The 14,303-nt window shown below is 44.2% G+C and overlaps 1 protein-coding gene across 5 annotated transcripts in view; it reads left to right on the top strand.

The window, feature by feature from the left end:
- The window catches only part of afap1 (actin filament associated protein 1), a 106,476-nt gene that overhangs the window by 35,185 nt on the left and 56,988 nt on the right, over positions 1-14,303 (top strand). For 3 of the 5 annotated variants that reach the window (XM_041882343.2, XM_041882347.2, XM_041882341.2), the window contains exon 1: positions 1,891-2,502. The exons of 1 other annotated variant lie outside the window; for it this stretch is intronic. In XM_041882343.2, coding sequence (XP_041738277.1) covers positions 2,451-2,502 — 52 coding nt within the window. In that variant the 5' untranslated portion in view covers positions 1,891-2,450. Of the gene's footprint in view, positions 1-1,889; positions 2,503-14,303 lie in introns of those variants that run through there. One more of the 5 variants, XM_041882342.2, reaches the window with a different exon arrangement.

Raw genomic sequence — 14,303 nt, 5'->3', positions numbered from 1 at the left:
AAACTTAAATCAGTTTTACCTCATTTCTACCAGCATGTTAAATGTGCAACCAGAGGGGAAAAACTCTAGACCACCTTTACTCCACACACAGAGATGAGTACAAAGCTCTCCCTCACCCTCCATTTGGCAAATCTGACCATAATTCTATACTCCTGATTCCTACTTACAAGCAAAAACTAAAGCAGGAAGCACCAGTGACTCGGTCAATAAGAAAAGTGGTCAGATGAAGCAGATGCTTAGCTATAGGACTGTTTTGCTAGCACAGACTGGAATATGTTCTGGGATTCTTCCGATGGCATTGAGGAGTACACCACATGAGTCACTGGCTTCATCAAAAAGTGCATCATGACGTCGTCACCACAGTGACTGTACGTACATACCCAAACCAGAAACCATGGATTACAGGAAACATCCGCACTGAGCTAAAAGGTAGAGCTGCCGCTGTCAAGGAGCGGGACTCTAACCCGGAAGCTTATAATAAATCCTGCTATGCCCTCCAACGAACCATCAAACGGGCAAAGCGTCAATACAGGACTAAGATCGAATCGTACTACACTGGCTCCGACGCTCGTCGGATGTGGCAGGGCTTGCAAACTATTACAGACTACAAAGGGAAGCACAGCCACGAGCTGCCCAGTGACACAAGCCTACCAGACGAGCTAAATTACTTATATGCTCACTTCGAGGGAAGTAACACTGAAATATGCATGAGAGCATCAGCTGTTCCGGACGACTGTGTAATCACGCTCTCCATAGCCGATGTGAGTAAGACCTTTTAAACACGTCAACATTCACAAGGCCACAGGGCCAGATGTACTCAACTGGCTTACCTGGTTAAATAAAGGTGAAAAAAAAAAAACCAGAGGGTAGTGCTTACGGCCCAGTACATCACTGGGGCCAAGCTTCCTGCCATCCAGGACCTCTATACCAGGCGGTGTCAGAGGAAGGCCCTAAAAATGGTCAAAGACTCCAGCCACCTTAGTCATAGACTGTTCTCTCTGCTACCACACAGAAAGTGGTAACGGAGCGCCAAGTCTATTGTCCAAGAGGCTTCTAAACAGCTTCTACCCTCAAGCCATAAGACTCCTGAACATCTAATCAAATGGCTACCCAGACTATATGCATTGCCCCCCTCCCCCCACACTCTTTTACGCTGCTGCTACTCTCTGTTTATTATCTATGCATAGTCACTTTAATAACTCTACCTACATATACCTATTACCTCAATTACCTCGACTAACCGGTGCCCCTGCACATTGACTCAGTACCGCTACCCCCTGTATATAGCCTCGCTATTGTTATTTTACTGCTGCTCTTTAATTATTTGTTACTTTTATTTCTTATTATTTATTTAATGTTTTTTGGTATTTTTGGGGGGTATTCTTTCTTAAAATTGCATTGTTGGTTAAGGGCTTGTAAGTAAGCGTTTCACTGTAAGGTCTACATCTGTTGTATTCGGCGCATGTGACAAATAAAATGTGATTTGACTTGTTTCATATGTGTCAATTTACACATGGTAAAACTTTTCAGTTCAGCGTTTCCATAGCCTACCTACCTAAGCTATTCTACACTGTTGAGTCTTGAGTTGCAGGAGGTAGGTATGTCCTGCTACTGTATCCCTGTATTACAACTTGAGCTGCGAATCTCCCTCATATCTGTCATGGCTGGCGTTTGTTCTCCCCTTCCGACACAAAAGCGCACGATTCGGCCCCTGTGTGCGGACAGACGCGACCGGTCCTTAATTACCTACTATTACCATAAACTGCCGATTTCCCCCATCCCTAGAGGCGAGCCAGCCCGAGTTTAATATCCCATCTGTCCCAGAGCAAAAGGGGGAGAGCGGGGCTAACCCTTCTCTAGCCGTACGTGTTTTTTTTCCCCCCCGAGCTAACTTCAAACTGCCAGACAGAGAGAACGCTGGGCGGAGAGAAATAGTTGCGTCTCATTTTACAGCGAAGAGAGAGGAGATACAGAAAAAGAGAGACTGGGAGAGATTTAAAAGTTAAGTCTTCCCTCGGCGCACTTGTTTGCAAGGCACGATTAGCTCTCCATATTATAGCTGCCTGTCAGCACCGTGGTGACAGACTGCAGATGCAAGCATTCAAACAAGATCCGCTCGGTTTCTGAGCCGAGCAGACCATGCATGCACAGGCAGTTTGACTAGCGAGAGTTTTGAAAAGAGGGAGGAAGACGGAAGGAAGCAAGGGAAGAGGGAAGAGGAGGAGAAAATAGCCGGAGAAAAGTTTGAAAGGAGACGCGAGACGTTGCTGGTTGGTCCTAAAGCGCACGGTGAAGAAAGGCAGTTCAAAGCTGCTATCGCAGGGCAAATCTATCCTCAGATAAACAGACGAGGGCCTGTCGTTGGCGGCTGCCCAGTGGAGAGAAGGATTTTATTGATATTCGGCAGCTGCCGGGAACGTGCCAGATTACGTTTGCTGTTTGGCGATTAGATGCGCTGCGAAGCAACTATGCGGAGCGATCCCATTTTGTTCGCTTCCAGGGGTGAGTGTCTATTTTAAGGTCATCATGCGCTTTGTTTCGGTGGCGCCAACAGCTTGCCGCAGAAATTATTGATATGTATCAGAAACATCTATTTACAATCACCCCTTGATAGTCTGTTGTTTTTTTAAAAACGAAACAGTTCAATAGTCAACACACTCACTGGAAGTGAAAAGCAGCGGAGAGGGAGAAATGGATTATATCACGTCACGATAATTAATGGCTTATAACAATGTATATCCTAATACTAACACTGCATTATTGTTTATCATTATCAACCTGCATTGTAAAATGCCATTGCAGCTTTGCTACAATGAAAACTCGTCTAATGAATACAGTTCTTTGTGCAGTTATGTTTCCTCTCATAACTGAGACACAGAGACACCGAGAGAGACATAGAGAGGGGTGCTGCGAGCTGGAGGCTGGAAAGACTGCTGGCCACCGCTGGCTCCTGACAGCATCATTAGGGTCATGGTTTTTTTTTTGTCCATGGAATTATGCGTTGCGACTGCAGTAGCCTAGCTGGTTTCAACCTGAGCCTTCCCCGTCCTTTCCCGTCCCTCAACCCAACTACACTGATGAACAGCAGCTCTTACGGCGTACAGGCAGTCCCACATGATAATCACTGGATGATGCCCTCGCTGGGCGCAGCTGCCGCCCACTGACTCGAGACGAAGTGACCGGTGACAGCTTTTATCCAAGGAAGCGCGCTTGGGGTACCATATTGAGCATGAGTTTTACTCGCTCATTGATTTGGGGGCATTACTTTTGTTTGTGTACCACCAGTTAAATAGGGCAACGTTAGTTTCTATAGCAGCCGTGGAATGTTTATGTTCCATTGTTATTCGTAATCCAATTTGGTGTCATATTAGGCTTACTTTACGCAAATGAAGCTATTTTTGTATCATATTACTTTACACACATTATTGTGGTGGTGCCACTCAACTGTTACCATGGTGTTACAACTCATCTGTTATGTAGGACCACATACTTAAGGTCAACCAAGAGGTCATTTAAGATTTTCCCTGAGGTCAATAACATAGTCGTGGTGTGACAACACCAAGTGGCTCCATATCTCTTGTTTCTCTGCAGGAGACTGTATCCCTACAATAACAAAACCTGGCTTCAGCGCTAGACTCTTCCAGCCTACTTGTGTTGGCAGCTGCGTGGTATCAGGTAGCTCGGTGACACATTCCGGCTTCACATTTGGTGGGGTCCCCGACAGACAACCATTGTGTAGTAATGCTGTAATCTCTACTCCACGCCACATAAGAAGTGTGTTTTGGCTGGAGGGCTGGGACTTGGAGAGGGTGTTTTTAGGTTTTGCGTTGCGATCATCCTATCCACCAGTGGGGGTACTATCAGCGGACAAATAGCTTGGCACTTAGAAATAAATACTTTTCTTTCAGCAAGTCCCTGTTTCTAAACTCTTACGAGGTGCCATTTTGGGAGCAATACGAATGGAGTGTTAATGTGTTTATTGCTGTTTATTATTGTAGTTTTCCCCTGGGTTGGAAACCCCCGGACGATGTGGCATTAATTGGCACCGTGTTGGGTGCCTGTGCATGGTGTCAGTGATTTAGCCCCCTTCGTTCCTTGGCCCATTTTAGTTCTGGTTTTAGGGGAAAGGGAAACCCTACCCAGCACCCCAATGATGATGGATTTTAAAGGCTTTCACGTGTCAGAAAATCAATCAGGACCAACTTTCAACAGCAGGAAAATCCGATCCAACAAAGAGGAGAAGAGAGATTAATTTATTTTTTATAATCCCTCCTCACCAAAGTCAATCTGTCATTGAACTTGCATGCAATCACAGAGAGTTTAATTTCAACACTAATTTGGAGATCCCTGGCCCCTTCACCTCGCCTGTCAATAAACCAATGTGATGAAGAGCCATATGCAGACTTATGAGATTTGTGTCATGCAGTGTGACTGTCATGCAGTGTGACTGTCATGCAGTGTGAATGTCATATGGTGTGACTGTCATATAGTGTAACTGCGCCTTTATCCAAGGCCCTTTGACTTGATGTGACATTGGTTTTGCATGGCCATCTGATATAATCTCCAAATGCATACAGTATTAGTCATTATAAAAGACTACTCCTGCGCTCTTTGGTAATATCCTCGGGGCAATAACGGCTACAAGTGTTGTTCATCATTTCTAATTAGCCGGTAGCCTGATATCAAGGCGGTTAAGTCTATTATAAGAGGATGAGCCGGTAAGCTAGTTAGCTTGTCTGTCTGGGGCGAAGATTGAAGATTAAGGTGGTCCGGATGGAGGCTGGAACCACCGCTAGCGTTACAGGGTTAGGGTGGGGTCTGTCTCAGCCAAATGTGGGGTCGTGGATTTAGGGAGGGGCACAAGGGTGGCTTTGGGAATAAAAACAACGACATGGCTGGAAGTGATGGAAGAAGGAAGGGTGGTCTGTGTTTGGGTGGAGTTTAATGTGAATAGATGCATCAAAGACTGTCTGGTTAGGAGCTGTCAATCAAAGGGTAAGTGGCTTGACTTTGAACATCGCAGTAGATAACTTGGCATTGGGCCAATACATGGATGGCTCGATCTTTACCACAAACTTTAAGTATGGGATCGGAACCAGAATGTTCATCTCATCTGCTTCCTTCCCATGGTGATAGACTGTTCATCAGCCACACTATCCTCTTTGGCTTTCTTTCTTTATTGGTTGAATGCAGATGGCTGGTGACATTACAAAAGTCCAGGATGGAATGCCATCCTCCCTGCACCACCAAGTCTCCTCCATCCTTTCTTTCCTCCAAGAAAGAGGAGTCCAACCGAAATCCGGAGCCTCTAACCACCATCCTCTCCTCTTCTTCCCCCCCCCCCCTCTGTGGTGTGGTTTCACATTGAGTGCTTTGTAATTATCCTCTTACACATACAGGAGGAGCTTCACTCTCTCTGTCTCTTTCTGTCTCTCCCTTACTTCCCTCTCTCTCCCTCCCTCTTTCTGTGCACTGTCTCTCCCAGAACTACAGAATCCAACTTCACTTCTCTCAGATGAGGTTTTGAGCAGTCGATCAGTCCTACTCGGATGTTTGTGGTTTGGCCATAGAGATAGATAGAGGACTAATTTTTATATCTGTGCCATTTATAGCGTCTGTGACAGCATGGACAGCGCCATTGAGGCTACAACCCATAGGAATGCCCACCCAGTTGACTTCTTTGCCTACTTTAAAATGGCGGAAGCATGGTGGAAGCCCTCAATGGCGCTTCCCATGCTAAAATAGCCTTTTGGCCACTAGAGGCCTCTATCATTCTCTATGGGTTTGGCACCAATAGAGATGATATAGATGAATGTGATGTTTCCTTGTCATGCCCCGTGGAACACAGACAAGAGCCCTGGTAATTACAGACCACGATAGAGAACGCTTGTCTCTCATCATAGACTAACACCGCCACTGATCTCCTCATCTTACAGTACATGTGTACGGTTCTCAGGGGAAAGGACTCAAAAGCACTAGTGGTTTATTAAAGGTTTATTGCGTTTTTATGACCATGGTTTGATATGATGTTGAGCCTTGTGATTGTGGTGTTGGTGGCCTGCAGGCCAAGTCTGGTCTTCAGAGTTTCGGGGCTTATTCATGTAGAAATATGATGCAAAGAGCTGGCACGACAGTCGAGTCATGTTTGTTCTACACATCCCATTTCTATCTGATTGCATTGGAACGTTGCAATCTACTGAAATAGTCCCCAGGTTAACTATTCTGGGTCAAACGGGGGCTCCAGAGAGAAAGAGTTCCAGAGGCACAGGGGAGGTGGCGTGTTTTCCCCCGCTCTCGACACCACTAGATCGGCCTTCCTCTCTCTGAGCATGGGTGTGGACCGCCTGGAGGAACTGTGCCGACAGACCCTGGAGTAAGGCACTCAGTTCACCCAGACCGAGGGAGGAAGGGAGAGAGGAAGGGAAGTGCCAACCCAACCCAAACAGACCAGGGACCGGTTACCCCATAGCGATGGAATTTAGGCTTACGAGTGTTTTTAACGATGCATCTGTCCTACAACGGCCGAAGATGTAACGTGTTTCCCAAAACACAAGGCAGAGAATGGTCGCTAAGGGCGTCGTTAGAGCGTGTGTCGATACTGGTAGGATCGAAAGATGGGGAGCGCTGCTCTCGGATCAGTTTCTCCATTCGTGGCGCAGTGGTCTAAGGCACTGCATCGCAGTGCTAACTGTGCCACTAGAGATCCTGGTTCGAATCCAGGCTCTGTCGCAGCCGGCCGCGACCGGGAGACTCATGGGCGGCGCACAATTGGCCCAGCGTCGTCCAGGGTAGGGGAGGGAATGGCCGGCAGGGATGTAGCTCAGTTGATAGAGCATGGCGTTTGCAACACCAGGGTTGTGGGTTCGATTCCCACGGGGGGCCAGTACAAAAAAAAAATGTATTCACTAACTGTAAGTCGCTCTGGATAAGAGCGTCTGCTAAATGACTAAAATGTAAAATGTAAAAAAAATTCAAATATTTCATTAACATTAGTATTATTTCACAATACTGACGACGGATCAGCTTCTAGAGAGATATTACTACCTACGGCTGCAAATGTTGAGGCGGCTTATTGTAATGCTTACCCAATAAACATGCTCTGAATTATAGATTTGGCACATCATTGCGAATGTTAGGCAACACATCATTAAATATATTGAGACAAATTACAGACAAATTACAGATGGTAGCCAAAATAGAACTCAATTGATTGAACATCACATTTATTTCAATATGATTGAAACAGGCCTACAATTGATATTTTAATGCAGTCATCTTGGTTTTCATTTGAAGCATCTTTTTATAGCCTACGTCGCTTGTTTGTATCAATTGCAAAGACACTGGCAACTTTTTAATTTTGTATTTTTTTTATGGGGGGGGTTAGATCAGCTTTAATATTGCAGATAGATTGTAACTTCCATCAATGTAATTGTCTGCATCACTTCCAATCCCCCATATGTTTTTTTTTCTTCTCGCAAATGTATATATGTGTGTGTGTGTGTATATATATATATGTGTATATATATATACAAATAAATACAAACAAATAAATACATATACATACATATATATATACATATCCTTTAAAAAAATATATTTCCCTATATTGCTTTCCAACCCCACCACCCCTTCCCTAATTGGAGTAAACTAGTGAACAACAATGCTTTGGCCTCTACTTCCAGCTTATACATACTATATACATTTTATGGACACAGTCAATTTTACAATAATTCTATTTTGTTTGTTTTTACTCCTGAACTTCCTCTACCCTCAACCTCTCCGATCATTTTCATGATGTTCATCCGGTTTGCTTCTATATGCCATATCTTTCTAACTGTGCTCTTTCACAAAAGCTCTCAACCTATAACCTATATACTTATTATGGACACAGTCAACCTATAACCTATATACTTATTATGGACACAGTATGCTTTACATTAGTTATTAATTGTTGTTAGTTGTTATTAGTCCCATCCTTCAGCTCCATTCAACACCTCCCATCTATCTCTTAACACCATCCATATTGGATTTCTGTTTGCCAAAAAAATGTCAACTGTACGGTGATGTTTCACAAAAATTCTGAACCTTTCTATTCTCATTGTTTCTACAGATTGTAAATTGAAAATATTTTTTTTTGCTAAAACTATTATTATATTATTGACTATGACTTTTCAGATCACCCAGTAGTGCTATCTGCAGGGTTAGCTCCAGGTAAATATTGCAATCCTTCAGCCATTCCTGGACTTGTGACCAAAAACAAGCTAGAAAGACACTGGCAACTTTGTATTTGTAGTCAACTTTGTTCTGAAGTTATCAGCGGTAACAGAGAGACGGATAAACCATGTGATCCTATGTTTAGCGAGGATCTTCTGTGTATAAAGTGACGCGGGAGGGCAAAAAAGCATCTAACGACGCACTTGGCTGTTCTACGAGTGGCCTGAGGGGTTATATTACGAGCGTTTTCAAGTGGAACATTAATAATGAGGGTTTGGGAAACAGCTCGGAGATTTAACGATGCTCCTATGAAGGTTCTAACGATGAATTTAGCCTTAAGATGCTTTTGGGAAACCGCGCCCAGAGAAGAAGGAGGAGGGGAGGGGAGGGGGGGCACAGTAGGAGGGTCATCTGGAAGAGCCAGGCTGTAGTGTGTGTGTGTGTGTGTGTGTTGGGGTTTGAAATAAGGAGCTGTGTGCAGCCAGTGTTGAGCGATGCCCTGTTGTGTTGTGGCGACTGGGGCGAGGGGGGTAACCATGACGAAGCCAGACCATAAACCACCCCAATTAACGTCTCCACCGTCCAAGTGCAACATTCTGCCCACAAAGCAACAGATTATGTGGTTGTACCCTATATCCGACAATGAGACTTTATATACTGCATTAGCTGATTTGAGATTGACATTCTATGGAATAGTGAATTCAAGTATACCTGCACTGCACACAAACTATGTTTGGTGGTTCATGCGTGCAGTGCACATATAAACAGCCTGTCATTGGTCCAGGTCTGGAGTATCTCATGCCCATTGGCTCAGTCAAGTCATGGAGTCTGGGCGGGATCCATCATCGGACATCAAAGTGGAGCAGTACTTTTGAAAAGAGCAAAGAACGCCAGTGCTCCCTCAGAAGCTTGGCTCAGGTTTTTTAAACAGATATGTCAGATTACATAACCTTATGGTCTAACCTACATTATACAGTGGGGAAAAAAAGTATTTAGTCAGCCACCAATTGTGCAAGTTCTCCCACTTAAAAAGATGAGAGAGGCCTGTAATTTTCATCATAGGTACACGTCAACTATGACAGACAAAATGAGGAAAAAAAATCCAGAAAATCACATTGTAGGATTTTTTTATGAATTTATTTGCAAATTATGGTGGAAAATAAGTATTTGGTCACCTACAAACAAGCAAGATTTCTGGCTCTCACAGACCTGTAACTTCTTCTTTAAGAGGCTCCTCTGTCCTCCACTCGTTACCTGTATTAATGGCACCTGTTTGAACTTGTTATCAGTATAAAATACACCTGTCCACAACCTCAAACAGTCAAACTCCAAACTCCACTATGGCCAAGACCAAAGAGCTGTCAAAGGACACCAGAAATAAAATTGTAGACCTGCACCAGGCTGGGAAGACTGAATCTGCAATAGGTAAGCAGCTTGGTTTGAAGAAATCAACTGTGGGAGCAATTATTAGGAAATGGAAGACATACAAGACCACTGATAATCTCCCTCGATCTGGGGCTCCACGCAAGATCTCACCCCGTGGGGTCAAAATGATCACAAGAACGGTGAGCAAAACTCCCAGAACCACACGGGGGGACCTAGTGAATGACCTGCAGAGAGCTGGGACCAAAGTAACAAAGCCTACCATCAGTAACACACTACGCCGCCAGGGACTCAAATCCTGCAGTACCAGACGTGTCCCCCTGCTTAAGCCAGTACATGTCCAGGCCCGTCTGAAGTTTGCTAGACTGCATTTGGATGATCCAGAAGAGGATTGGGAGAATGTCATATGGTCAGATGAAACCAAAATAGAACATTTTGGTAAAAACTCAACTCGTCGTGTTTGGAGGACAAAGAATGTTGAGTTGCATCCAAAGAACACCATACCTACTGTGAAGCATGGGGGTGGAAACATCATGCTTTGGGGCTGTTTTTTCTGCAAAGGGACCAGGACGACTGATCCGTGTAAAGGAAAGAATGAATGGGGCCATGTATCGTGAGATTTTGAGTGAAAACCTCCTTCCATCAGCAAGGGCATTGAAGATGAAACGTGGCTGGGTCTTTCAGCATGACAATGATCCCAAACACACCGCCCGGGCAACGAAGGAGTGGCTTCGTAAGAAGCATTTCATGGTCCTGGAGTGGCCTAGCCAGTCTCCAGATCTCAACCCCATAGAAAATCTTTGGAGGGAGTTGAAAGTCCGTGTTGCCCAGCGACAGCCCCAAAACATAACTGCTCTAGAGGAGATCTGCATGGAGGAATGGGCCAAAATACCAGCAACAGTGTGTGAAAACCTTGTGAAGACTGACAGAAAACATTTGACCTGTGTCATTGCCAACAAAGGGTATATAACAAAGTATTGAGAAATTTTTGTTATTGACCAAATACTTATTTTCCACCATAATTTGCAAATAAATTCATTAAAAATCCTACAATGTGATTTTCTGGATTTTTTTTCCTAATTTTGTCTGTGATAGTAGATGTGTACCTATGATGAAAATTACAGGCCTCTCTCATCTTTTTAAGTGGGAGAACTTGCACAATTGGTGGCTGACTAAATACTTTTTTCCCCCACTGTATATGGTTTAGATTAGTAGTTGTAGTATACATGAGAGACTGGTTATAGGATGGATAATGATGATGCTCTCTCTAATTTGTGTAAATATACCCACTGTTCTTCCTGTGTGTTTGAGGGGTTCGTTGGGTTGTGCCTATAGATGCAGGATCTTAATTTGACCACTTTCTCACAATAGGAAAATAATCCTGCAGCAACAGAAAATGTGAATTATTATGTGGGTTATAATTAATGGACATTTTTCAACCTTGAATACACTGCAAGTTTGCAATTTCCTGATGTGCAGGACATTTCCTTGCAACAACAGGGTGGTCAAATTACGATCCTACATCTGTAGGTAGGTTGCCTAGCAGTTAATGTGTCTTAATGGAGTAGTGACACATGTTGTTATGGGAAATGCAGTCTCTTTAAGGTGAGAGATAAAAATATAGGATTCATTTTCTTGCCCTAAGTTTGTGGGTGTGTATTTGTCAGTCTCTGTCTCTTATTTACCAAAATGTGTATTGTCTGTAGCACACCATGTCTATTTTGTTTAGTCTGGGGACTTGACAGCCTTTCAAGTCAGGACCAGCTCTTAAACACACACACACTGCCTAGGGCCTATCATCGCAGTCACAGGAGAGGGTAGGGCAGGGTTTAAGGACCTGTCAGACTTCACACAAACAACTGATAGACACACACACACCCACACACACACCCACACACACACACACACAAACTAAAGAAAGTATGGTGGGCGGGTGTATACATTCAGTCCATTTTAAATTAGGACACCTTAAAATATAATTTAAAAAAGAAGACTGGTATTTATATCAGTTAAAGCAGAAGGTCTCACGTTCAACTTTAGATCTAGACCCAAACACCTAGACCCAAACACCTAGACCCAAACGTGTTCACCTAGACCCAAACATGACCTAGTCCCAAACAAGACCTAGACCCAAACAAGACCTAGTCCCAAACATGTTCACCTAGACCCAAACACCTAGTCCCAAACGTGTTCACCTAGACCCAAACGTGTTCACCTAGTCCCAAACATGTTCACCTAGACCCAAAACACCTAGACCCAAACACCTAGACCCAAACAAGACCTAGACCCAAACATGTTCACCTAGACCCAAACATGTTCACCTAGACCCAAACATGTTCACCTAGTCCCAAACATGTTCACCTAGACCCAAACAAGACCTAGACCCAAACGTGTTCACCTAGACCCAAACATGTTCACCTAGACCCAAACAAGACCTAGACCCAAACGTGTTCACCTAGTCCCAAACGTGTTCACCTAGTCCCAAACGTGTTCACCTAGTCCCAAACGTGTTCACCTAGTCCCAAACGTGTTCACCTAGACCCAAACATGTTCACCTAGACCCAAACGTGTTCACCTAGTCCCAAACGTGTTCACCTAGTCCCAAACGTGTTCACCTAGACCCAAACGTGTTCACCTAGACCCAAACGTGTTCACCTAGACCCAAACGTGTTCACCTAGACCCAAACGTGTTCACCTAGACCCAAACGTGTTCACCCTCTGACCCCCCTTATCTTCCTCACAACCCTTCACCTCTCTTGCTTGGTCCAGGAATCATGACTGACTACCCCCGAGCTGAGACATTCTCCTGTAGGTTCTAGGTGTGTCCACATCTTGACTCAAGGTGGGGTTTCGTGTTTTTAGAAGGCCCAGCCAGAAGCTGCCTTTGGCATCGGAGCCTGTTGACATGGGGAGTTTTGTTAGTGTAGAGTGTGAGAGAGAGAGAGAGATTTGCATGGTTTGGTGTTTTAGTTCGTAGCCCTGAGGGTTGTTTGAGGGTGGTCGTCTTCGCCCCATGCCACCTAGTTCTAATTCCCTTAAGCGATCTGGGATTTTATTGCATATTGTTGCTCCACCACCACGCGTTTTGACCACCCCTGTTAGAGGTAGGCTAAGCCATTCATTCTTTGTCTATCCAAAGGCATGAGCTCACTAATACAATACACTGTGAAATTGGAAATAAAACTCTTAAGACTCCTGGCTGCAACACGTGTACAGTATGAAAGTAGGCTGTAACCCATGAATGCTGTCATGCAGTTTTTGTTGTTGTTGCCATTTACCCAACTGGCCCAAGACTACCTTAAAGACATTGTTCAGCATGACTAAGTGTTGGTCTGGGGTTTGGAAAACTGATCGAAAATCTGTTTCTAAGTTACCAACTGCTATTTTAACCTGATATTGATGTGCTTGTTTAGTCCTAGGCTCTCTCTCTCTCTCTCTCTCTCTCTCTCTCTCTCTCTCTCTCTTTCTCTTTCTCTTTCTCTTTCTCTTTCTCTTTCTCTTTCTCTTTCTCTTTCTCTTTCTCTTTCTCTTTCTCTTTCTCTTTCTCTTTCTCTTTCTCTTTCTCTTTCTCTTTCTCTTTCTCTCTCTCTCTCTTTCTCTCCTCTCTTTTTCTTTCTTTCTCTCTGTCTGTCTGTCTGTCTCTCTCTCTCTCTCTCTCTCTCGCTCCCTCCTGGCCTCCCCCTCTCTCATAGGATAATACGATTAAAACAGGAATGTGTGAAAGTTTCTGTTTATATCAAGAGAGAGACTCCCAGTCTTGTCCGTGGCTGAGAGTGAAATATGGGCGTGTGTTCGAACCAAATTTCTCTCCCAGACAACGGTATGCACCAATCTCGATGCCAGACAACCAATCAAAAGTTTGGGCCACCCTCCTCAAACTGTACATCCCTATCATTCATAGAGGTCAAGGGGATCCTTTACAGGGAAACTAGATATTATATAATCACAGGTGTCTGGCAAAAACAATGTGTGCTGTACTCATGTGAATTGAGACTATGCCCAAAACACTCTGCTATTGTGCTAAGAACATTCCAAAGCGTTTCATTAGCTGTCAGTCAGGTTTCACATGGGGATGGGATACCGATAATTGCATTACCATTTACTATGACATATAGGGCCGGAATGATACCAGTATCGTGATACTCGTTAGTATCGTGGCAAGGAAACAAAACACAAAACTGATTTTACTTCTTTAAGAAAACATCCCTAATGTTGGAAACAAACATCATGATGTTGTCATCCAGAGTCACATTTATTTATTTTCCAAGCTATAGCACACAATATTTTACATACAGCCGGTTTTTAAAGGACCAAAGAGGTTGGTCTGCTTGTTTTCATTTTTGGCATGGAAGAAATATTGCGATACTGGTATCGTCCTGGCCCTAATGACATAATGCATTACTCAATAATACACACTACATGACCAAAATAATGCTTGTCGAACACGGGCATTAATATGGAGTTGGTCCCCCCTTTGCTGCTATAACAGCCTCCACTCTTCTGGGAAGGCTTTCCACTAAATGTTGGAACATTGCTGCAGGGATTTGCTTCCATTCAGCCACAAGAGCATTAGTGAGGTCAGGCACTGATGTTGGGCGATTAGGCCTGGCTTGCAGTCGGCGTTCCAATTCATCCCAAAGGTGTTCGATGGGGTTGAGGCCAGGGCTCTGTGCAGGCCAGTCAAGTTCTTCCACACCGATCTCGAC

The sequence above is a fragment of the Coregonus clupeaformis genome, chromosome 8 (assembly GCF_020615455.1).
Source record: "Coregonus clupeaformis isolate EN_2021a chromosome 8, ASM2061545v1, whole genome shotgun sequence".
In the NCBI taxonomy this organism is placed as follows: Eukaryota; Metazoa; Chordata; class Actinopteri; order Salmoniformes; family Salmonidae; genus Coregonus; species Coregonus clupeaformis.
This window is presented reverse-complemented; position numbering and strand designations above follow the sequence as displayed.